This window comes from Pararge aegeria, chromosome 12, assembly GCF_905163445.1.
Source record: "Pararge aegeria chromosome 12, ilParAegt1.1, whole genome shotgun sequence".
Lineage (NCBI taxonomy): Eukaryota > Metazoa > Arthropoda > Insecta > Lepidoptera > Nymphalidae > Pararge > Pararge aegeria.
In genome coordinates this window covers 2,133,590-2,156,960 of record NC_053191.1, presented here as the reverse complement: position 1 = coordinate 2,156,960, position 23,371 = coordinate 2,133,590, and the positions used below count along the sequence as shown (strand labels likewise).

The window sequence follows — 23,371 nt, the reverse complement described above, 5'->3', positions numbered from 1 at the left end:
TTTCGCAAAGCACCTGTATGCAATGTTTGTTTGTTTTCGTGTTACCGTGTACATAAAAAACTGAATACTCACCTAAAGAGACCCATGTAAGTGACCTGTAGAGACACCCACACCAGGATTTGCATGAGCAGCATGGGAGGTGTACTGTACGCCATAAACCAGAAGAAATCCACAGAACCAGACACTTCGGGGAATTCCCTGAAAAAACAAAAAAAAAATTGCTGCAAGTTTGCTTCTGATTTTGCTGTTTTTTTTTAATTAAATTTTTTTTTTTTTTATGTAATTGTAATAATTTCTCTCGTACATAAGTATTATTAAGGCAGTATATTATCTTTCAAAGCGCCACTTTTATATTTAGCACTATAAGCTGATGTGACAATTTTTTTTTTCCACTTTCCGCTACGAAGTACGCCTTGACTGCAATATAATCTGATGCAGTCTAAGATGGTAGAGGGCGAACCTGTTAGGGTATAGCAGTTATATTAAACCTAATCAGTTTCTGCGCGGTTTCGCACCGCACCGGTATATAAGTTAGCAGCGCGACTTTGCTGGTAGCTTGCCAAGAACTCCCAGCTAAAGGGTGAACTAGCTGACCTACATAGCGCTCACACTCTGGTCTTAGAGGAGCGCAACCAACTCCAGGAGGCAGTGCATTCTTTTAACCAATGCATATCTACTTATGATGAAGCTTTAGGAAGAATTACTATGTTGGAGGGTGAATTATGTAGCGCACATAAAACTATTGATAACCTTCAGTCACAATTACAAAATGTTGAAATGCAATCAACAAATAACTTGTATGATGAACTACTTACTTCATCCTCAACAATGCCAGTGTGCATCGATCTGACTTGTGATAGCCCTTGTATTAAAAAAACCAAGCCTCAAATAGATCTCCCCTTTTTAAATAGCCACAATAAAATAAAAAAATACATTAGAATTAGTAAAATAATAAAAAAAATTCAAAAATTAGTAAAAAACCAGAAGAAAAGCAGTGAAAACCTGATACTAAGAAAAGAACGTTCAGTTTTGTTAAATAAGTTAAATACCTTTTCTCTTTCTTTTCAAAGTAGCAGGGAAAAATATGAGAGTGAAATCCAAACCTTAAATGATGTTATTCAACAGCTGGAAGACTCACTTAAAACTATGACTATTAAATATGAGCTGTCAAAAAAGCAGATTGATGAACAAATTCTGGCAGCTGATGAGTTGTTAGCTCTAGGTACCTACAATATGGCTCGTTTTGAGTCATTGGCAAATAAATGTCAATGTTCTCAAGATATACCTACGGCTAACCTAGACTTAAGTAGTAGTATTTTGTCCTCTAATAAGCTAGAGACCTGCCAAGAGCAGTGTGAAAGTATTATTCCTGTCACTACATCCTTAGATTATAATTTATCAAGTAAGCATAAAAAACACACTTTAGTAATTTCAGACAAGCTAGGTAAAGGTTTTGGTCCTATTATGAACTGTTACCTAGATCACTCAGTGACTAATAGATGTTCACCGGGGGCTAATTTAGACTATCTTATTGATAGTTTGAACATAGACAGTTTAGATGTAAATAAAAATGTTATATTTTTGTTAGGAGACAGCTTAAATGTAAAAAAGACACAAATTATAAGATGTGTAGAAAAATTGCTGGCTTTGCATGAAAAATCTAAATGTAGATTTGTTATGTGTGCCTTTCCGTACTGTGGCACACTTAGTTCTAAGCGAAATAAGCAAATTTATAATTTAAATTTATTAATTTATAACTTGACATGCCGTCATAGTGAGGCAGTTTTTTATTTTGATGTGAATAAATTTATTTCACCACTGTTATTGACTAGGGATACTTTTTATCTGTCAAAAAAATGTAAGCAACATATAGCCTCATTATTAGCTTACAATTTAAATGATACAGTTACAAGTGTTGTAACTAAGTCTATTGACAACTTTACAAATTGTACTTTAGGTACCAATATTTCTGATAATGACCCAAGTACTTGTTCAAGTACTAAGAAAATTTCTTATAATTATTTAAACTAGATAGCCAGACAAGGGAGAAGCTCTCCAATATGAACATTGTACATCAAAATATACAGAGCTTAACCGGCAAAGAAATTGAAATAGAACTGTTTGTGGAAAAACTCAATATACACATTCTGTGTATTACTGAGCATTGGCTCACTGGTGCACATCCAGCAGTTATCTTAAGGAATTTCAAAATGTCAAGTGTGTTCTTCAGAAGGACTGCAATTCATGGTGGGTCCTTAATTTTTGTACACAATAATATAACTTGTAAGGAGCGAAAAGACATAGTTAGTCTTTCTGTTGAACGCACTGTAGAACTATCTTGTGTGGAGCTGGAGCGATTTATAATAGTGTGTGTATATCGTCCCCCCTCAGGTGATTTTAGCCTTTTTGAGGATGTAATGGAAGATGTGCTTAAGCGATTGTCTGTATCCACAAAAAAAGCAATAGTATGCGGGGATTTTAATGTTGATATTTTACTTAGTAATGCAACTACGACTAGGTTGCTAAACTTATTTAAATGTTTTAATTTAAATTATGCTTTTAGTGAACCTACTAGAATCACAGCAACCTCAGCATCGTGTTTAGATAATATTTTTCTCAACTGTGATATCTTAGGTAAATCGATAATAACCAACTTAAGATCAGATCATTGTGGCCAACAAATTACTGTTTTGAATAATATAAACAAAGATAAACATATCGTCAAGTGTAGGCCGATAACTAAGAGCAAATTGACGCGATTCAAAGGTGAAATATCATCCAAAATTCCTGCCCTTGTCTTTAAGAACGGTCATCCTGACAGCATTTATGGTACGCTCTTTAATATCATAGAAAATGAATTTAACAAAATATTCAATTTCAAACATATAGATTTCAATAAAAAAATAAAGTTTAGCGATTGGGCAACTATTGGCATATACAAAAGTAGAGATAATTTGTATGAGCTCTATAGTGAAAAACAATATAACCATACTCCAGCTTTCCTACAACACGTAAAAATGTACTCTAAAACGTTTAAGAACGTTTGCTTTCATGCTAAGTCGCTATACTTTAAGGATCAAATCATAAAATCGGATAACAAAGTACAAACAACCTGGAAAATTGTTAATAATGAAACTGGGAAAGCTAAATCTCGCAACGTAAACTTTGAATTAATTATTAATGATAATAAAGTTACCGCTGACAGTGAGGTTGCAAGTACCTTTGAAAACTTTTTTCAGAGTGTTCCTATTTTGTTGACTGATTCACTTAATTCTTCACCTACTGCAGCTCAGAGTTTATTGAGGAACAACGTTAATGAGTGCAACGTTTTATTTAATTTTAAACATATATCTGCATATGATATAATAAAGAATTTTAAGTTGTTGAAACAGAAAAAAACCGGTGATTTATGGGGTATGTCTGTAATGGTAATATCTAACATTATAGACGTTATTGCCCCTTACTTAGCCATACTTTTTAATGAATGTGTTGATAGAGGTACTTTTCCAAATTTAATGAAACATAGTAAACTTATACCTCTATTTAAATCTGGCAATAAAAACGACATTAACAATTACAGACCCATTTCAATCTTACCAGCTCTTAGTAAGGTCTTTGAAAAAATTATATTAAATCAACTTTTGAATCACTTCAATGTAAATAACTTACTACATCCGGAGCAGTACGGTTTTACTAAAGGTCGTAGCACCACGGATGCAGGCGCTAAACTTTTAAAACATGTGTACGATGCCTGGGAACGTTCGCAGAATGCCATTGGTGTTTTTTGTGATCTATCCAAAGCATTCGATTGTGTCGATCATAAAACCTTGCTTCTTAAACTAGCCCATTATGGTATCAAAAACGTTGCACTAAATTTGGTTGCCTCTTATCTCAGTGACAGAACCCAAAGGGTTTGCATAAAAGACATTAAGTCGCAGGGGTCGGCTACGTCAATGGGTGTCCCACAGGGTTCAATCTTGGGTCCCTTTCTATTTTTGGTGTATATAAATGATCTACCACACCATGTCAGTGAAACCTGTGACATTGTACTGTTTGCTGATGATACATCTCTAATTTTTAAAACTGATAGAGGTAGAGACAACTCTGACGATGTAAGCCGTGCTATGTCGCATGTGTCGCACTGGTTTACTGTCAATAATTTACTTTTAAATGCAAAAAAAACTAAGTGTGTGGAATTTATTTTACCAAATGTAAAGAAAGTTAATAAAAATATAATAATAAATGGAGAATCACTAAAAATGGAAGATTCCACAGTTTTTCTGGGCATGACCTTGGATTGTAAGCTTCAGTGGGGTACCCATATAGATACACTAGCAGGTAAACTAAGCTCGGCTGCCTACGCCGTCAGGAAAATTAGACAGATTACTGACGTAGAAACAGCAAGACTTGTTTACTTCGCGTACTTTCATAGTGTGATGTCTTACGGGATCTTATTATGGGGCAAAGCTGCTGATATTGAAACTATATTCATATTGCAGAAAAGAGCTGTACGGTCAATATATAAACTTAAATCACGTGAATCGCTCCGTGAAAAATTTAAAGAAATTGGTATACTTACGGTAGCCTCACAATACATTTATAACAATATAGTATTTGTAAGACAACATATTAGTCTTTATAAACAAAAAGTGGATATAAACAGTCGACTTACAAGAAATGGTCATAAATTAGTGACATCTGCATATCGTCTGCGAAAGGTGCAGAAGTCATTTGTGGGATTGAGTATACGCTTTTATAATATGATTCCTAAGGTAATTTTGGACCTACCAATCCATAAGTTTAAAGAATGTGTTAAAACACATTTATTACAGCGAGGTTATTATACAATTGATGAGTTTCTTAATGACAAGGTTGCTTGGAAGCACCCGGCTCCGCTTTCATCTCTCACAAGATAGAAAAATGAATGTTAAAATATAAAATGTAAATTTTTGATGTTGGAAAAGAGCAACTGCTGAGTTTCTTGCCGGCTTCTTCTCGGTAGAATCTGCCTTCCGAACCGGTGGTAGAGTCACTACACACGGACAGACTTGACGTTTCAAAAGTGCTTGTATTAGGCCTACTTGAAATAAATGAATTTTGAATTTTGAATTTTGAATTCTTGGTAATCCACAGCCGAAGCCATCCAGCCAGGGAAAAATCAGAAATTAAAATTCATAAATTGCCTAAGACCATATTCTCTGCGCCAGTGAGATTCTCAAAAAACTATATAAAATTGTACACTGTAACTGTATTGTTGTGGTGGACACCTTTAAGAACATTGAAGAGAACTCTCAGGCATGCAGGTGTCCACACGATGTTTTCCTTAACCGTCGAAGCAAGTGCTATTTTAATTGCTAAAAACGCACATAACTTAAAAAAGTTAGAAGTGAGTGCCTGGGATTCGAACTCGCCGAACCGAAAGTGAAGTCGGAGTCTTACCAACTCGGCTATCACCACTCGTTTAAATAAATTTAATTTCTTATTATGTGAAAGTCTTTTTATTTTGAGAATAAAAGTTAACCTTAATTTAAAATTTAAACAACCCGTGCACTTACGAATCGAAGATGCCCTTGAACGCAGAATTGGTAGCAGTACCGACCAGAGTACCGCAACCTCCCAGGGTGGACGCATAAGCTATACTCAAATAGTAGCAGGTCGTTATGTCACTTGGCATCGGCGCTCTGGGGAAAAAGACAGTCATTCATATAGCCTATTCACGGAAACGAGTTACTAGAACGTTTTCTCTATTGCACAATCGCTTACAAATGACAAGGATGGAAAACTGCGTTCACAAACCGCTACTTCTAAATTCTTACTGATCTTTTATCTTAAATTTATAATAGTTTTTTTTTTGTTTTTTGCAACGGAGGAGTAAGTGATACAACTCCAAAAAAGGGGGTGGTGGGGGAAACACTTTTAAAGGAAAAAATGAAGTGAAAATCAATTGCGACACTTGATACATAAATAATATTAAAAATAAAGATTTGATTATAGTTAGGTAATGATTAAAGTCTGCTAAACTAAACTAAAACTGTATAAACAGCATCGTTCGAGAAATAATTGACAACTACATTTATAGTTTGGGCAAAAGTTAAAGAAATTTGACACTTAAATACAAAACTATTTTGACAGTTATTTTATAGATTCCTGCGAAATCTGTTTTTTATTATTATTATTATTCCATCATTCTTATTAAAGTAACCTAGACGCTTAGTTTTGGTATGTGAACACTCGTATGTTCCTTCGATCCAGATGGTGCCAGCAGCGTCTCACTCGAGCAAACCTTCGCGCTTATTAGTTATCGTGGTGTAACTTGAGAAGAGTTATGCAGTGTTTTGTCACACTTCAACAATCACCCAGAAGTGGTAAAAGTTAACGGAGGGCCCCTTAAGTCATACGAGAAAGAGATTTACAGCTTAGATGTGGATCTAACGCTGTTTCAATGTGAGTTAGTAAACTCTTAGGATTATTACCAAATTATAATATTAATAACCGGGCGGATAACTTATCGTGACAGATGTTAGAACGCGACGAAACACCACATACCTATTTTAACGTTACGCAACGTTTATCAATAAAAGGGAAAATATTTACACGTGCAATAACAGTATATACGAGGGTGCATTTTTATATTCGCGGAATGGGTAGGTAATTAATAAATAAGGGTACTTTCCTTAGTCGTAACTGGTTAAGTAGCTCATTATTAGTATAAATAGAACGTTTTGTTTTAATCGGGCCATTACTATTTGAATTATCGTCGATCAAACAACTCAGTTGGGAAAAACATTGTGAAAATTGGAGAAAATCGACCGCGCTGTCATAAAGTTCCTAACCAAGCAAGGTAAATCGGTTCAAACCATTCTAGAAGAGATGTCATCCGTTTACGGGGAGTCTTGCCCCGGTAAAACCATGGTTTATAAGTGGCATACCCTTTTTAAGCAAGGCAGGGCCTCACTTGAAGATGATCCTCGGCCAGGACGGCCGATCGAGGTGACCACTCCGGAAATAATTCAAAAAGTGGAAAAATTAATACTGGAAGATGCTAGACTAAAGAAACAGCTCGCAGAAATGGTTGGAGTATCCGATACAACCATATTTAAAATTCTTCACGATCATCTCGGCATGACCAAAGTCAGTGCAAGGTGGGTGCCGAGAATGCTCACGCCGCCTCAAAAACAACAGCGCGTAGAGTGTTCTCGCGCGTTTTTGGACCTCTGTAATGAAGACCAGGATGGAGTATTGACTCGAATTGTTACTGGGGATGAAACTTGGGTTCATCATTATGAACCTGAGTCCAAACAAGATTCTATGCAGTGGCACAAAAAAGGTACACCACCACCAAAGAAATTTAAGGTGTCACAGTCGGCGGGAAAAATCATGGCGACAATCTTTTAGGACTCAGAAGGAATCTTGTTGATAGATTATAAAGATAAAGGTGTCTCCATAACCGGAGAATACTACGCTTCAATCTTAGAGCGATTAAAGGAAGCAATCAAGGCAAAAAGAAGGGGAAAATTAACCAAAGGTGTCCTCCTTCTGCACGACAACGCGCCTGTGCACAAGAGCCGTGTTGCGTTGGCTTCCCTGTATAAGATGGGCTTCGATATTTTGGTTAATCCACCCTACAGTCCTGACCTGGCTCCCAGTGATTATTATCTCTTTCCAAAAATGAAAAAAGAACTTCGGGGGAAGAAGTTCTCAAGCGATGAAGAAGTGAAGGAAGCAGTTTCAGCTTATTTTTCAGGCAAAGAAAAAACATTTTTTTTCGAGGGTATACATAAGCTAATTGAAAGATCTGAAAAATGTATTAGGGTTGCAGGAGAATATATTGAAAAGGAAAAATAAACTTGTATTTTTATTTCCACGTCTTACCCCCGATCCCGCGAACTTAAAAACGCCCCCTCGTAGCTCTGCAATCTGGTTAATTGTTTTATAAACCGTTTGGTATAGTGTTTAGGTTGAATTACCTATTTAGAACTGTATGTAGTACTTACTCTTCTTCTACATTTTTATCCTGAGCTTTAACGTCTTTGCCATTTTCAGGGAGAGCCCGTTTCTTGTTAACGTAAACGTCGCCAAGTCCTTGCTGAAATAGATTAATATAAAAGAATAAGGAATACACATGATGCGAAACTCTTACTCAGAAGTTTACCCAAGTATGAGTAATTTTGTTTAGCTAGATATTAGATTTTCTTTTATTTTTATAGAAATAACTGATGGGCCAAGGAGATGGCTCAATGGTAATTGCCTATAAACAGGGCATGCGAGGAGCACGACCTTCGTAGTGGACAAGCGAAACGTGAGTAATTAAAAACAAAAAGTCGATATAAACAGTCGACTTACTAGAAATTTAAATTAATTATTGATATCTGCATATCGTCTGAGAAAAGTACTGAAATCCTTTGTGGGGATGGGTATATGCTTTTATAACATGATACCGAAGGTAATATTATATCTACCTTTACCTAAGTTTAAACAATATATTAAAACACATTTAACAAATCGTGGTTACTACACGATTGATGAATTCCTTAACGACGAGGCTGCTTGGAAGCAGGCCACTCCACTCTCATCTCTCACAAAACAGAAAAATTCTAAAGATTGTTAAACTATAAAATCTGCTAAGTTTCTTGCCGGCTCTTCTCAGTGGAATCTGCCTTCCGAACCGCTCGTAGAGTCACTACAAACAGACTGACTTGACGTTTTAAAAGTGCTTATAAACTAAGGCCTACTTGATATAAATGAATTTTGAATTTTGTAGTGCCAACCTGTGCACGTCAACAACTACTACTCTTCTAAAGGTAAATAAATTTGTCTTTCCTCAAAGAAATAAGCGACACAGTCTTTTCCTCGAACAAACAATAAAAAACAAACTTTAATAATAGATATCTTACTGCGCTGCATCCATAGTCCATACATACTATTCCTCTAAAGAAAAATGGTTAAGGGCCAACCTGTTCAAACACTTCCAGAATGGCATCCACAATCGGCACCATCATCGTGGTGGCGGCCGCGTTCGACACCCACATCGATATAAACATCGTCACGAATGTGAGGCCAAGATTTAACCTGCAACAATTTTGGGTAGAAGCAGGCATTACTTTGCGGAATTCCATGATATATTATGAAAATTCAGCCTAATTTGCTAATCTCCGCGAAATGCAGGAGAATCTGTATAGCGTATCTAATTTATAATTTCTTCAATCCTTATACTCCACACCAAACAGATCTTTGGCAAGAATAACTGTTTGGTGTTCTGAAGGTCTGTTTGGTGTTTGGGTACATTGCCAAAGATCTGTTTGGTGTGGAGGATTGAATAAATTATAAATTACATCATACATATTTTCCTGCTTTTTGCTGAGTATAGCAAATAAAGCTTAATTTTTATAATATGTTTGATTATAAATTCATTTAATAGTGTTTCTGCACTGGTTTACTTACCGTCTATGCGAGCATCCAACAACTTGCACGGTCCACAAAGCTACACGTTTGGGCAGCTTTGAATGCTGCACGCCAGCCGCTATCATAAGTCCACCCATGAACATCATGTTGGTTTCTTTCATATATGCAGCACATGTTGTGTCGGAGTCCAGGATGCCCAGGGTTGGGAACAGGACTATAGGTAGCATGGACGTTACAGGTAGAGGGAGTAGTTCCAATACCCAGTAGGTAGCCATTATAAGTACAACATACATACATTTGTAGGCCTGTAAAACGAACAAATAAAATAAATAAATATATAACAACAATACACACATTGTTGTTTGTCATTTAGTCAATTATTTTATAATTTTATTAGTTTTTGTACTCTTTTTATTCTGGCTGTTTTAATTAATTTATTGCATTGATCACTGTCTATACTTTTTAGTCGTAGGTTGATGACGTTCATAGGTTGAGAATGTTTTTGCAGCAATGATTCACTGCAAGATGCTTGCAGATTCTTACTAATATTTTATACAGGTAGGTGTTAGGCTTATGCAACATTTAGGTGATAGATCATATACAATGATGACTTTTCCGGTCTGCAAATATGTCCTAGAGATTTAGTTGTCTATTTTATTGACCATAGAATATCTGTGAATAAACCCCCTTAATAAACCACTAGGCTACTATCCAACAGTTTCATATGTTTTTGCACACTCATTATAGTATTTTAGTAATGTAGGGATTCCCCACCAGCAATTAATCACAGACTCAAATACTTACACTAGCATTTGGGGCAGATGAGTTTACAATAGGTATTGGAAGTAGAACTATTGGTGTCAGCACCACTATGATAGATTTCCAGTAGATGGAGAAAAATAAGCTCAGTCTTTGCCATATTGTTGCGCTTGATCGGGCATTGTTGAAGTAGTATGTCGTACCTCTGAAAATATAATAAAGGTTTTAAACAGGACATATATATCTGTGAAGTTTGTATAGTTATGTGTTAAAGCGGAACTCCCCTCTGCCACAGCTAGAGTGGTCCTTAATCAGTAAGTAGGATTGGTATAATTTCAAACAAGAAACATAAGAAGTAGTTGCAAGATACAAATTCCAATGTATAAAGCTAGACACGGTAAATCCCCTTTAATACCTTATGATCCATTAAGACATATTTCAGTTCTGCTAACTTGTATTAAATACCACATGCCGTACGTGTATACTTTAGATTGAAAGGAAATATAGAAGAAAATAATAAAAACCTTGTATCGTCTGCGACAATTCCGTTTTCAGCCGCTGAAGACATTTTTTCAAATTATCCAATAGATATTTCAAGATATTTCTCTATCTCATTCTCAAGTGCACCTGAAAAGAACAAATATATTGTTAAGATTACTTTACGGTTAATCTAATTAATAAAATAACAATTTTCATCAATAAAAATAAAATTGTGCGAAAGTTTTGAAAAAAACGAACTTATGCGTCAAGGATACGTCACTTCATTTGACGTTGTTTGTATTATGTCAACAATAACAAAAGTCCGCGAAAGAACAGAACGAAGCTTCAAAAACATACTATTTTAAACCTTATAATTTCTTATATATTTTTTTTAAGTTCATTAATTTCCAAATCTCTAAACGGAACGTTCAAATTCTGACATATTTTTATCCTTTGTAACTTGTCAGTGTCAAATTGACAGTCATTAAAATCATTGACTGAGAGGTTCAAAACAAACTATATTTTATCAACTATTTAAAAAATTAGTGGCCCTACGAAAGCATTAAGTTTTGTTATTTATACATCTAACGAATATTTGAGTATTTGAATCATTTAAAATAGTGTGGTGTGTTACAAAATGGCTAAAAAAGACTCCGTACCTGATCCGGAAGGTAAGTCATAATCCTTAATTTTACGTACAATAACTAATAAAAGACATGATACATTTACAAATATGACACTTTTTTGAGTCTTTTCTATATTTAAAAGATACAACAAGTGAATAATAAACCATTTTTAACAATAATCATCTTCGCAAATTATAACCTCAAATCAATGTTTATAATGAATAGTGAATGAATTATCAATAAAGGTAAAGGTTAATTATGAATTAAATAAATGCAGCAAATTCCAAGTCAAATATTTCTTTATTAAAATAGGCACATAGATGGCACTTTTGATGGATACTAATAAAGGATTTTACATAGAACAACCCCTAATGGTGGTAAATTGGAGGGTTGAAAAGTTCCATGCTTATGAAATTAGAGAGATCTAAAGGACATTAACCATACATGGTCCATGGTTGTGTTATGCTATGATATACTTGATAATTTAATGTAATTTATTAAATTTCATTTGAGACTATACAAAAAATGCTACCAACCCTAAGTTTTATTTTTTATATTATTGTAATAATAATAAATGAGAGGTAATCGGAACACAAAACTTTAAAATGATGTTGAAAAATCAATCAATCAGCAATCTGCTGAGTTTCTTGCCGGCTCTTCTAAGTGGAATCTTCTTCAGCCTTCCGAACCGGTGGTAGAGTCACTACAAACAGACTGACTTGACGTTTCAAAAGTGCTTATTAGTTAGGCCTACTTGAAATAAATGAATTTTGAATTTGAATTTGACATAATCTAGTAGGATCTGCAATTCTCATAGAACATCAAAAACAAATTGATTATTTTTTTTGCAAAACATCTTTTTATCTAATTATAATCGAATCAATCAACTCTTGCGGGTCCTATGGTTTATTCTCTGACATTTTTTTGTGCTAATTGTATTTATTTCAGCCATTGTATACTAGTTTCAGTCACGTACCGGTTTGTGTTTTTTACGTCAAGTTGAGATAGTAATTATATTTCAACCGTATAAGCTTAAACTACTGCAGTGTTTTTTTTGAAACCCTGTGACTCTCATTAAAGTTACCCTAAAATATTATTAACCTAATAAAATAGTTTTTCTCTGAATATGGGGTTCCAATCAAAATAATATTCTTGTGAATGAAAAAAGAATAATTAAGTTTTACTTTATGATAACATTTATAGAGATACAGAAATATTTTGAAGTGGCTCAAGATCCATTCTGCATTGTTTTACGATAGGTACTATTTGTATTTATTATTCGCCTATTTTTTGAAACTGCAGGAATTCTTCTTAGAGACAAAGTTGCGGGCATCTGCTAAGTTATTCTATATATCATACATAGGTAAACTGCATTTATTTCAAACAAGAAATACTTTGTACACATTGCAGCTGCAATGTCAATTATATTAATCGATTGAATAACAATTTTCCATTATTTACCAATTAGTTTGTATTATGTAAATGTTCAGAGTATTTTATTTCCATGCCTACAAATAGATTAACTTTGTTTATTATTTACAAAGCAATGGAATTACATGATGTATTTTGTTTCATCCAATTTATTTAGATTTATGACCATTTGGGATGTTTATTATTAATTTATATTAATACAATTATATTATCTGACACCCCCCTCTCTTATAATTAGTTGTGTAATAAAGGAGGTAATAACTGCTTAGTAAGATATATAATTAATTATACTATTGCCTGCAGCTTTACTTCCAGTTTGCTTTTAATAAGTATGTTGAAATTACATTGAAATTTCAAACACCTATCTTGCCCCTTTTGAAGATGATTTTTCAAAAAGTAATTTTACTACAGAGACAATATTATTTAGAAAAACATTGCGCTTTAAAGTATGTTATTTGGGTGCATAGTTTAGAATTATGACAAATTAAAATAAGTTTACGTATAATAAAGGATTAATTGGTTGATTGGCGAGCTTACGTCTGGGTATGCGGTTCTTAAACTTTAACACTGTGGGATATTATTACACATATATATTATTTGGATATTGTTTCACTTGTGCGCCAATGCTCTGAGAGTTGATAAAGCTGTGGGAGCAGATACTATTGTTTCCTTTCCCCGGGATATAATTGTCTTCTGCCCATGCTAGCTGTGTTGTCCCTCAGTATTTGATATTTAAATTAAAACAAAGAGCATCCATTGACGTCGCATTGTCTGAAACCTTACGATGACGCGTACATGGCATGTTTCTTTGGCTTACCAGTTTGCTAAGCGTGTATTATTACAATTTTGACTTTTATGTCTATCATTTTTTCTTTTTAATTTTTTACAATGCTTAAAATTAAAGGGCTCCATAGTGAGGAACCTCCTCACAATACGCGCCGTTTTGACTTATTATCACTTATTCTATTCATAAGAGATTTATTTAACTACTGGCTGCGCCTCACGGTTTCACCTGCAATAACTAAGGTGTGTAACATAATATATGCCTCCTCCCTCATAGGAGACAGATTATAATAATAATAAATTATATACTACAAATATAAATATTTCCCAACGCCGGGCTGGCATTGAGGTTTTTTTGCAACTGATTGATTCTTGGGTCAGGATTTTTTTTTAATATATAGACAAGTGCTTGACTGCAATCACACCTGATGGTAATGCTGACGGTAATGGATGCAGCCTAAGATGGGGCGCGCTTGCCTAGAAGATGCCTATTCACTCTTGATTTGAAGGTACCCACAGTACAGGTATCGGGGAAGACGGAAGATAGGAGGAATGGAACACAGGACCTCTTGATTCGTAGTTGTACATACTAACCACCAGATCACCGAGGCAGCTTTGAGGAAAAGAACACGTGTTTTATTAACATACAATACGTGACGTCACTAACTAGGAAGAGCCAAAATAAACCAATCGCGTAGACGTGAGCGGAATATAGTCCTCAAAACAGCAGCCGTAGTATTTCTGAACGATAAATTTGTACAGACTCACTCTAACCGATCTGATCTACAACTATGATGGCTAACAAATTAAATCGCTTCAAATATACAGGGTTGAATAAAAATACCAAAGAGCTCTCCATCTTGTTATTCCTATCACCTAACTAACAACTTTTGTTCTACGACTTTTTAAAATTCAGTGTTAGCTTATTTATTTTATTTCAAACTAAAAAGAACCATGTTATTTCTATAAAGTGAGACTGTGAAAGAAAATGCATGTCCCTGTTAGTTTTAATGTAAACAACTCCAGTACACACTACAAGTATCGTTGGGCGACATCTGTTATCTGGAAATATCTAGCGATACTTCGCCATGAATCCCGCGGGAACCGTATATTTTTCCGGGATTAAAATAGCCTATACAGGGTGTAATCTATCACCATTCCAAATTTCAGTCAATTAGCTTCAGTATTTGTTTTGTGAAAAATATAACTTTCGCATTCATAATATAAGTAGGATGGGATAAAATCATCATTATTATCATATCAACCGATAGACGTCCACTGCTGGACATAGGCCTTTTGTAGGGAGTTCCAAATTCCGCGGTTTTGTGCCGATAGGATAATTTGTGTGGGATAAGTCTTTTTGTCTATCTATATATATAAAAGAGAAAGTGTGTAGGCTCCGAAACGGCTGGACCGATTTCAATGAAACTTTCAGGGAATCTCCGGATTGACCTGGCGAGTAATCCTGTAAACTTTGGTGACGATCGGAGCACTCCTATTTTTGAACTGTCAAATACAGCTTTTATTTACTATGATGATATTCTTTTGTTGGGTGTACATGGGTGTAGATAATGATCTTCACCCGCTCGAGAAGAGAATAGAAGAGAATGAATACGGAGAGAAATAAATGATTTAATATGAGACTAAACTACTAAATGATTTATTATGAGACTTACATTATTTTTTTTTTTAAATTATATTTAGTTTAATTTAACAAATATAACCTAAAATAAACTAAACTATTTAAAACTAAATAAAATCTAAAACGTCCTCGAAACCACTGCAGCGAGGCACAGTTCCTAAGGTGCTGGCAGCATTGCCCCTTTGGATGGCCCAACTAATTCGTTGGCCAAGGTAACTGCCCGCTCTAGGATCACCGGAAGACTCGATAACCCTTTTCGATAATTCTTTGAAAAGGGCTCTTTCCTCCGGACCCCACGGTGCCAAAGTCTCTACTCCAAAAGGCACAAAAATGAAGCTGCTATCCCGGTTTTCATATTTACGCCTCTTGGCCTGCTCGGCACTGGTAGCAGCCGCACCAGAAGCAGACTTAAATCAAGCAAAATCTAGCCCGGCGAAGCGGGCTGGGTACGCTAGTGTTTCATAATTAAGTTATCATTCATCAATCCTCACTAGCTTGTTGGACTACGGCCTTAACCAGTGTCACTTAACTACTACTACTAAAATGCAATCTAACATGCAATATACAAATTGGAACAATTGGAAGCGAATTGCCGCGCAGATCTGTCTGCATGGCGCAAAATGATAAGTGACAAACGTAAAACCTTTGAAAAGAAAAGTCTAGAACGCCTTGACTCAAAGCGCCACAACAGAAAGACTAATATTTTTGTCCCAAGCCTTCCTATACATATTATTTTAATAACAGCGGTCAACTTTACTGCGGGTCGTGCAAACGAATCTTTAAAACTAAATTTGGCTACGCTAGACATATCCGTGCACACTCGAGACGATAAAGCCAAAGTTGACGGATACGTCATGGAGGACATCATGACGATGCTGTCCTTCATCATCATTACTAAATGATTTCATCCAAAAATATACTACTACAATAAATGATATTATAGACTTATTCCCTTGTGTAAAATGCATTTACAATACATCATTAAAATGCAGACGGACTTTACGTGAGCAACGTTCACGTATTGTTTAAACAATCAAACCATCTGAGACGTTGAAAGCTGACAAACTTAATATAAGCATTGTCTGAACAATGGATCTGATCATTTAAGAAAACAAAATAAAAAATCCCAGTCAAGTGCGAGTAAGACTTGTATAGCAAGGGTTCCGTGATAAGAATACACATCGGTATTATGTTGCACTCAGATCTAAGCTAAACTGATAGGTCGAAAAGTAGTGTTTTACTTTTCATAATGTCTTTTTTTATTAGTCTTATTTAGTTTATTCTTGAGATTTATGTTCAAAAGAATAAGCATTGTATTTCCTTGCATATTCATATTTTTATTTTTCTCTATTCCTATTAACATAAGACTGCTTTCTAAAAACAATTCTTTAAAAGGGTGCTCATTTTCCGGTCGGTCATCTATCTATCTGTCGGTGAAAGAAGTGAAAAAAGAAGTGAAAGTTTTTATGGACATTCTATTATTTCAAATTGAAACTCATCAAAAGTGAGTAGATGGTTTTCAAAGTACTATTAATAAAAATACGTGCAACAGCGATTGGAAAATCACCCGACTTTACGGGGCAACTTTATGGGAAAGAAGAAACTGTTTGACTCTCTACTTGACCAATGTTTTAACAACATTAATGAATTTTTAGAAAAATGTAAGATCTGACTACTTACATAACTTTTATGAAATAAAATATAGTAATGAATAATATCCAGTAATTTTAATTCATAATTACATATAAATTGTAATAAATATTATTATAAAATATTTGACCGCCATATTCCTCTGGCAAAATATGAGCATTATTTTACCACATTTAGCAAATAAAGATCATTTGATTTAAGAAATATGCCCACATAATATTATGCCCCTATTTGCCATTGGAGGAGTGACATCGTGTCAGGGGAGTTTGTTACAGACGTTTTTATTTCATGTTACACTTTTACTACGGATCCCCAAAACGAAGAATTAAAAATACACTCTTAGATCTCTATTCAGATTATAACATTTTAATTTAGCTCAGCGACTACGCATCTACGAAATGATATCGAAGTAGATAATATTACGCAATATTAATCTTTAAAGTTTTTAATGCGGTTTAAAAGAACCTTTTTATCCAAGAACTTCCTTCATAAAGTAGTAAAATGTTAAAGAAAAAATACCGATTTACTGAATTATATTTATTCACACATAGGCTACTTTTGTCCCGATTCCTTGAGTAGTTCCCGAGGGAAAATTGAAAATAGTTTACGACGAGCCGCGGGCAGACAGCTTTGAAATTTGGTATGCCTATGATATGGAAAGGCACATTCTATACCGATCTCTCAAATAGTTCCCGCAGTAAGATTAAAAATTGTTGACGAGCGAAGCTTAGATCCAATTATAAGTCCACGCAGTCGCGGGCAGAAGCTAGTAAATAAATATATTCTACAACATTTCAATGTCGATGCCACGTAGAATGTTATAATTACTAGGTATTTTCCTTTCACATTTAAATTATACATAATGGCGAACAGTATACAAAGCATTTCTATCCTCTTACTGCCTTTTTGAAGTCGGTTAATGGACAAGTGCGCTACTTTATGTAACTTTATTGAAGTCAATTTTACTGCAGAGAGTAATGTTTAGGGTTCCCCACCCAAGCGAACCGGGGACAAATCCGGGAAAACAGTTAGTCGTGAGGAAACCTCCATGTCTGAGAGTTTTCCATAACGTTCTAAAGGGCGTGTGAAGTCAGCATATCCGGACTTGGCCAGCGTGGTAGACTACGGCCAAAACCCTTCTCATTCTGAGAGGAGACTCGTGCCCTGTAGTTGGCCGGTAATGAGTTGATATGATGATGATGATAGTCTAGTGGTGAGAACTTCTTGGTGAACTACGATCTGGAGTTTTCTCATTCTGGAAGGAGCCTCTTGCTTAGTGCCCTGCAGAGGGCTAGTAATAATATTAATATAGCCATACAAGATCAAATCATCAATACCAAAAACTACAGGAAATATATAATCTAGGATTCCACCATTACAAGCGATAAATGCCGAAGATGCCACATTCAATCAGAAACCATTCAACACATTACAGGAGCATGCACAACACTCACTCAGACCGACTACACTCACAGACATAACCAAGTCGCCAACATCATTCATAGAAAACTGGCACTCAAGCACATGCTTACACAAAACACTAACACACCTTACTATACATATACCCCTCAAACGATACTAGAAAATACCACATACAAACTTTATTATGACCGTGCTATTCTTACAGATAAGACCATACACTATAATAGACCAGATATAATTCTACAGGATAATTTTGAGAAAAACCACTTCCCTCATAGATATTGCAGTTCCTAATACCCATAATATACAGAAAACAGTAAGTGAAAAAATTAGCAAATACACTGAACTTAAAGAAGAAATTACAAGAATCTGGAAACAAGCCAAAGTGTATGTGGTACCTATCGTTATCTCTACTACAGGGGTTATTTATTCCCAATAACCTTCTACACAGCTTTAAAATATTAGGTCTGGAAGAATCTCTCTACATCTGTTTGCAAAAAACTGCCATTTTAAAAACATGTAGAATAGTAAGAAAATTTTTGCAGGTTGACGAAAGCATATTGGTTGGTTGGTTGGATGGTTTAACTTAAAAATACAATAAAAAAACACACCACACGCTGCATTTACTTGGTTAAGGCCCGTAAATGCAGTTAAAACCAGCCAAGAGCTGAGAAATACAAACACTTCCAAAATAATAATAATAATAAGTTTATTTCAATTAACAGTTACACAGTAAATTAAAAATAGTACAAAATAAGGCGAACATTAGATAATGTGTATCGTGAAAACCACATTCGATAATACTGCTATAGTGCAAGACTGAGTCGCAGTTATTAGCGCCCGTCTCTGGAGCGAGAACCATACACTTAAATTGACGGCCGATTTGCGCAGTGGGCAGCGACCCTGCTTTCTGAGTCCAAGGCCGTGGGTTCGATTCCCACAACTGAAAAATGTTTGTGTGATGAACATGAATGTTTTTCAGTGTCTGGGTGTTTATATGTATATTATAAGTATTTATGTATATTATTCATAAAAATATTCATCAGTCACCTTAGTACCCATAACACAAGCTACGCTTACTTTGGGACTAGATGGCGATGTGTGTATTGTCGTAGTATATTTATTTATTTATTTATCAAAATTAAATCTAGTGAGAGGAATAAAAATTGAAACCTAAAAACCTTTTCAATTAAATTCAATTGAATGCATTGATAAATTCTAATTTTTTAGGTTACGAATTAAACTCTGGAACGCATCGTTGCGTACAAGTGGAAATAATATCCAAATAATATATGTGTTTTCTATGTTTTTTTCCTTTAACGCCATTGGTTGCCTGGAAGAAATCGCTATGTAGCGATAATGCCACCAAATTGTACTCTCTTGATATGTATTTATATCTGTAACTACTTTTTATCTTTGGTGTACAATAAAAGTGTATTAATTCATTCATTCATCGTTGGTCTAGTGGTTACTGCTAATCGGTTTAATACACGACATATTTCTTTGTTGTTTGATAACCTACGGCTAAAACTTCCCACCAGAACTGACCAGAGAGGAATCAAAAATTATAAATTCCGAATTGTCCAAAGTCAAAGTCATATCTGCGCGTTTCTTTCCGAGCGGAACCATTTTCTCGCAAGCCGAGTTCGAACTTGGCCGGCTTTATATTTTGACGTTGATTTAATGCGATTCGTTTGGAATCGATGCGTTCATTATTTATATATGCGCATACCTTTATATGACGTCATTGCGGGGTCAGCTGGATAGAGGGCGGGACTGTTGTGCGTCAGTGAAGGCAGCTAGTATGTTTGTTTAGCAAAACATATGGGAGGATAATGTATGGCAAAACGGGTGGTCGGAAATAAACTACGAATAGTATTTGTTTAGAGATGACGTAATGTTGTTTTTTTTTAGTTAGTTTTTTTTTCATTTTATGTTGTTTCATTCACTGTAATCTAACTTAGGATAAAATTCGAAATTAAAAATGTTTTGTTTATTTTATTTATGTAGACTTTATCACAGGCATTTAGGAAGCGTTCATACATACAATATGTTACCATTATTATATGTATGAATGTAGTTATCACCATCACCAAACATAAATATTAATGTTTGGTGATGGTATAACTACATTCGTTAACTTAAAACTAAAGCTAGGAGGGTTCCGAACCCGAACGCGCCCGCGTCTAAGAAGAGTCCACCGAGACTTAGCCAGCATTTTTTTTGTTATCACCATCTTACAGTCGAATTAATATTTAGCTATGTAGTTTAGGCAATTCATGCCAAAGCTTGTTTATCATTCATGTAATCCTTAATATTATAATATTGACGGCCGATTGGCGCAGTGGGCAGCGACCCTGCTTTCTGAGCCAAGGCCGTGGGTTCGATTCCCACAACTGGAAAATGTTTGTGTGATGAACATGAATGTTTTTCAGTGTCTGGGTGTTTATCTATATATAATAAGTATTTACGTATATTATTCATATTATTATTCAACAGTCATCTTAGTACCCATAACACAAGCAACGCTTACTTTGGGGCTAGATGGCGATGTGTGTATTGTCGTAGTTTATTTATTTATTTTGGAGTCAATGAATGTCATAGAATCCAAAATAAAACAGTCAAATTGAAAGTGAAATTTGGTCAAGTTTATTCAAAGATCTTGGGACGAATAAAGTGCAAAACAAACAAAACTATAAACTCAATAATAAACTACTGCTTATATTCAATAGCAGTAAACATCGAGAAATCTTAAAGATCAAACACATAATCGTAAGAATTCACTGCTCCGAAGTCCAAGGAAAACATAACGTGACGTCATTGCGGGGTCGGTAAATGGGAGGCGCGACTTCTTTGCGTCATTACAGCCAGCCAGTGTTTGTAATCGGACCATCACTGTGTAAGAATAGACCGATATAAGTGAGTGTACCAAGCTGTAAAACTTGTAATGGAAAGAAACAAGCGTTATGGGTGTAGGTACGAAAATATACTTCGTTGCTGTGGTTGTAAGAATGGAATTCTCGATAGGGCAAAAAAAATATAGAAACATGGATTACTTTGCGGAAATCCTGCCTACTGCTATTTTTTTATGACTATGATGCGACGCGATTATGACCACCAATTTAAGTTTAAGTAATATTAGTTTGCCTGGCAGAGATCGTTATTATAGCGATAAGGTCGCCTTTTGTATCCTACTACATTCTTTAAGTGTTTGTTCTTTTTTTTTGTTTTTCTGAATGATGTGGTGTACAAATAAAGAGTATAAAAAAAAAAATGATGACTGATCGATCTCCTTTGATCCAGCTCGCTCAATCGCACTACTCCCACCCGCTCGCCTCCGAGTCCACGAAGCCTTTTATCCTTGCTATTATCACTAACATGTGATAATCAAACAAATACATAGAATCGTAAAGTGACCGCTTAAAAAAATATGCCAATGCCGATTGCGTGAAGAAAATGCGGTTTTATGTCACCAAATAGTTATCAAGCAAATTGCTTTGATGCATAGAATAATGAACATCCAGAAACCGTGTACACCACTAATATTGAAGCATCAAAAACCACTCCACTTTAGCAGTGTTTCTGGAACAAGCGGTTAGTCACTTTATTCCATTTAGCACTTGACAGTATTTATTTTACCTCTAATGTTCCAAAAGTTCACTATAAAATGGTGTTAAGTGAGAAGTGCGTGAGGAATTTTCACTGTTTTATTGTTGTCCAATGCACTAAAATTCAAAATTCAAAAATGTTTTATTCATGTAGGCACTTATGAAGCATTCATACATTTAACATGTTACTCATGCATGCAATATTGGCTGAATGAGGGTTCTGTATGTTCTAAATTATGTGCTTTAATGTAAAAAAAACCTTGGTTTATATCAGACAAAGAAACAAGCTGGAAAATTTAAGTGAAGAATACACTGTAATGGTTACAGATGGTGCAAATACTTTTAGTACTTGAACACCTAAGTCTGGTTTCTTGTTTAGCTTACACCAGCATAAAGGTTTTCAAGAATGTATTTATATGTTATTTTTCATCATCAACATATTGGTAATGGGTTAAGGCAGTAGTCCACCACGCTGGCCCATTGCGGATTGGTGGACTCCACAACCCTTAAGAACATTATGTACAACTCTCAGGAATGCAGGTTTCCTTACGATGTTTTCCTTCAACGTTGAAGCAATTGATATTTTAATTACTTAAAACGCACATAACTTTTTTATTATTTTTATTATTGTTGCATAAAATAAAATTATAAACATTTGATAATTAGCATAAGATAAAAAAATATTAATTACACTTCATCCAGTCTAATACGGTAGCGGGATAGCCTGTTAGAAGTATGTCTTAAACTTTGACCCCTCATCGACATCGTACCGTAACGGCACGTCTTTGTCAGTCAGAGAAATTATACATCTGTATATTATAAAAGTACTAGCTGTTTCCCGCGACTTCGTCTGCGTTTGATTTTGTTTTTTGATGTGGCATTCAATTGGGGGGGGATTTGCTGCGGTCCGCTTAGGAGTTCTGTCCTCTATCTGCAACCACATTCAGATCAACACAAAGTTTTGGCAAAATTAAACACATATTATAACCTCTATAGTACAAAAATAATTATTTAAATCGGTTATAATTTGTCGGAGTTATGGTGTAAAATCGTCAAACACTTTCATCCCCTCTCCCAAAGGAACCGAGCTTAATGTCGGGATAAAAAGTATCCTATATTACTTCTAACACTTCCAAGTATATGTGTACAAAGTTTCATGAGGATCGGTTAAGTAATATTTTCGTGAAAGCGTAACAAACAAACTTACATTGACATTTATAATATTAGTAGGGATTAGTAGGGATAATAAATAAATAATATAAATAAATATACTACGACAATACACACATTGCCATCTAGCCCCAAAGTAAGCGTAGCTTGTGTTATGGGTACTAAAATGACTGATGAATATTTTTTTGTATAATATACATAAATACTTATGATATACATATAAACACCCAGACACTGAAAAACATTCATTCTCATCACCGAACATTTTCCAGTAGTGGGAATCGAACCCACGGCCTTGGACTCAGAAAGCAGGGATGTATGTATATTATTCATTAATATCTTAGTACCCTTATTACAAGCTGTGCTTACTTTGGGGCTAGATGGCGATATGTGTATTG

General features: G+C 35.0%; 2 protein-coding genes across 2 annotated transcripts in view; one reads left to right on the top strand and one right to left on the bottom strand.

Annotated features, from left to right (window-relative positions):
* Positions 1 to 23,371, bottom strand: part of LOC120628447 (protein I'm not dead yet) — a 67,519-nt gene that overhangs the window by 11,757 nt on the left and 32,391 nt on the right. The window contains exons 2-8 of the mRNA XM_039896826.1: positions 10,686 to 10,788; positions 10,207 to 10,366; positions 9,442 to 9,707; positions 8,955 to 9,069; positions 7,995 to 8,086; positions 5,556 to 5,681; positions 73 to 198 (exon numbers count right to left, since the gene is read on the bottom strand). Of these exons, the coding sequence (XP_039752760.1) occupies positions 73 to 198; positions 5,556 to 5,681; positions 7,995 to 8,086; positions 8,955 to 9,069; positions 9,442 to 9,707; positions 10,207 to 10,366; positions 10,686 to 10,729 (929 nt within the window). The 5' untranslated portion in view covers positions 10,730 to 10,788. The remainder of the gene's footprint in view (positions 1 to 72; positions 199 to 5,555; positions 5,682 to 7,994; positions 8,087 to 8,954; positions 9,070 to 9,441; positions 9,708 to 10,206; positions 10,367 to 10,685; positions 10,789 to 23,371) is intronic.
* Positions 11,140 to 23,371, top strand: part of LOC120628448 (GPI transamidase component PIG-S) — a 73,752-nt gene continuing 61,520 nt past the window's right edge. Inside the window, exon 1 of the mRNA XM_039896827.1 lies at positions 11,140 to 11,312. Coding sequence (XP_039752761.1) covers positions 11,279 to 11,312 — 34 coding nt within the window. The 5' untranslated portion in view covers positions 11,140 to 11,278. The remainder of the gene's footprint in view (positions 11,313 to 23,371) is intronic.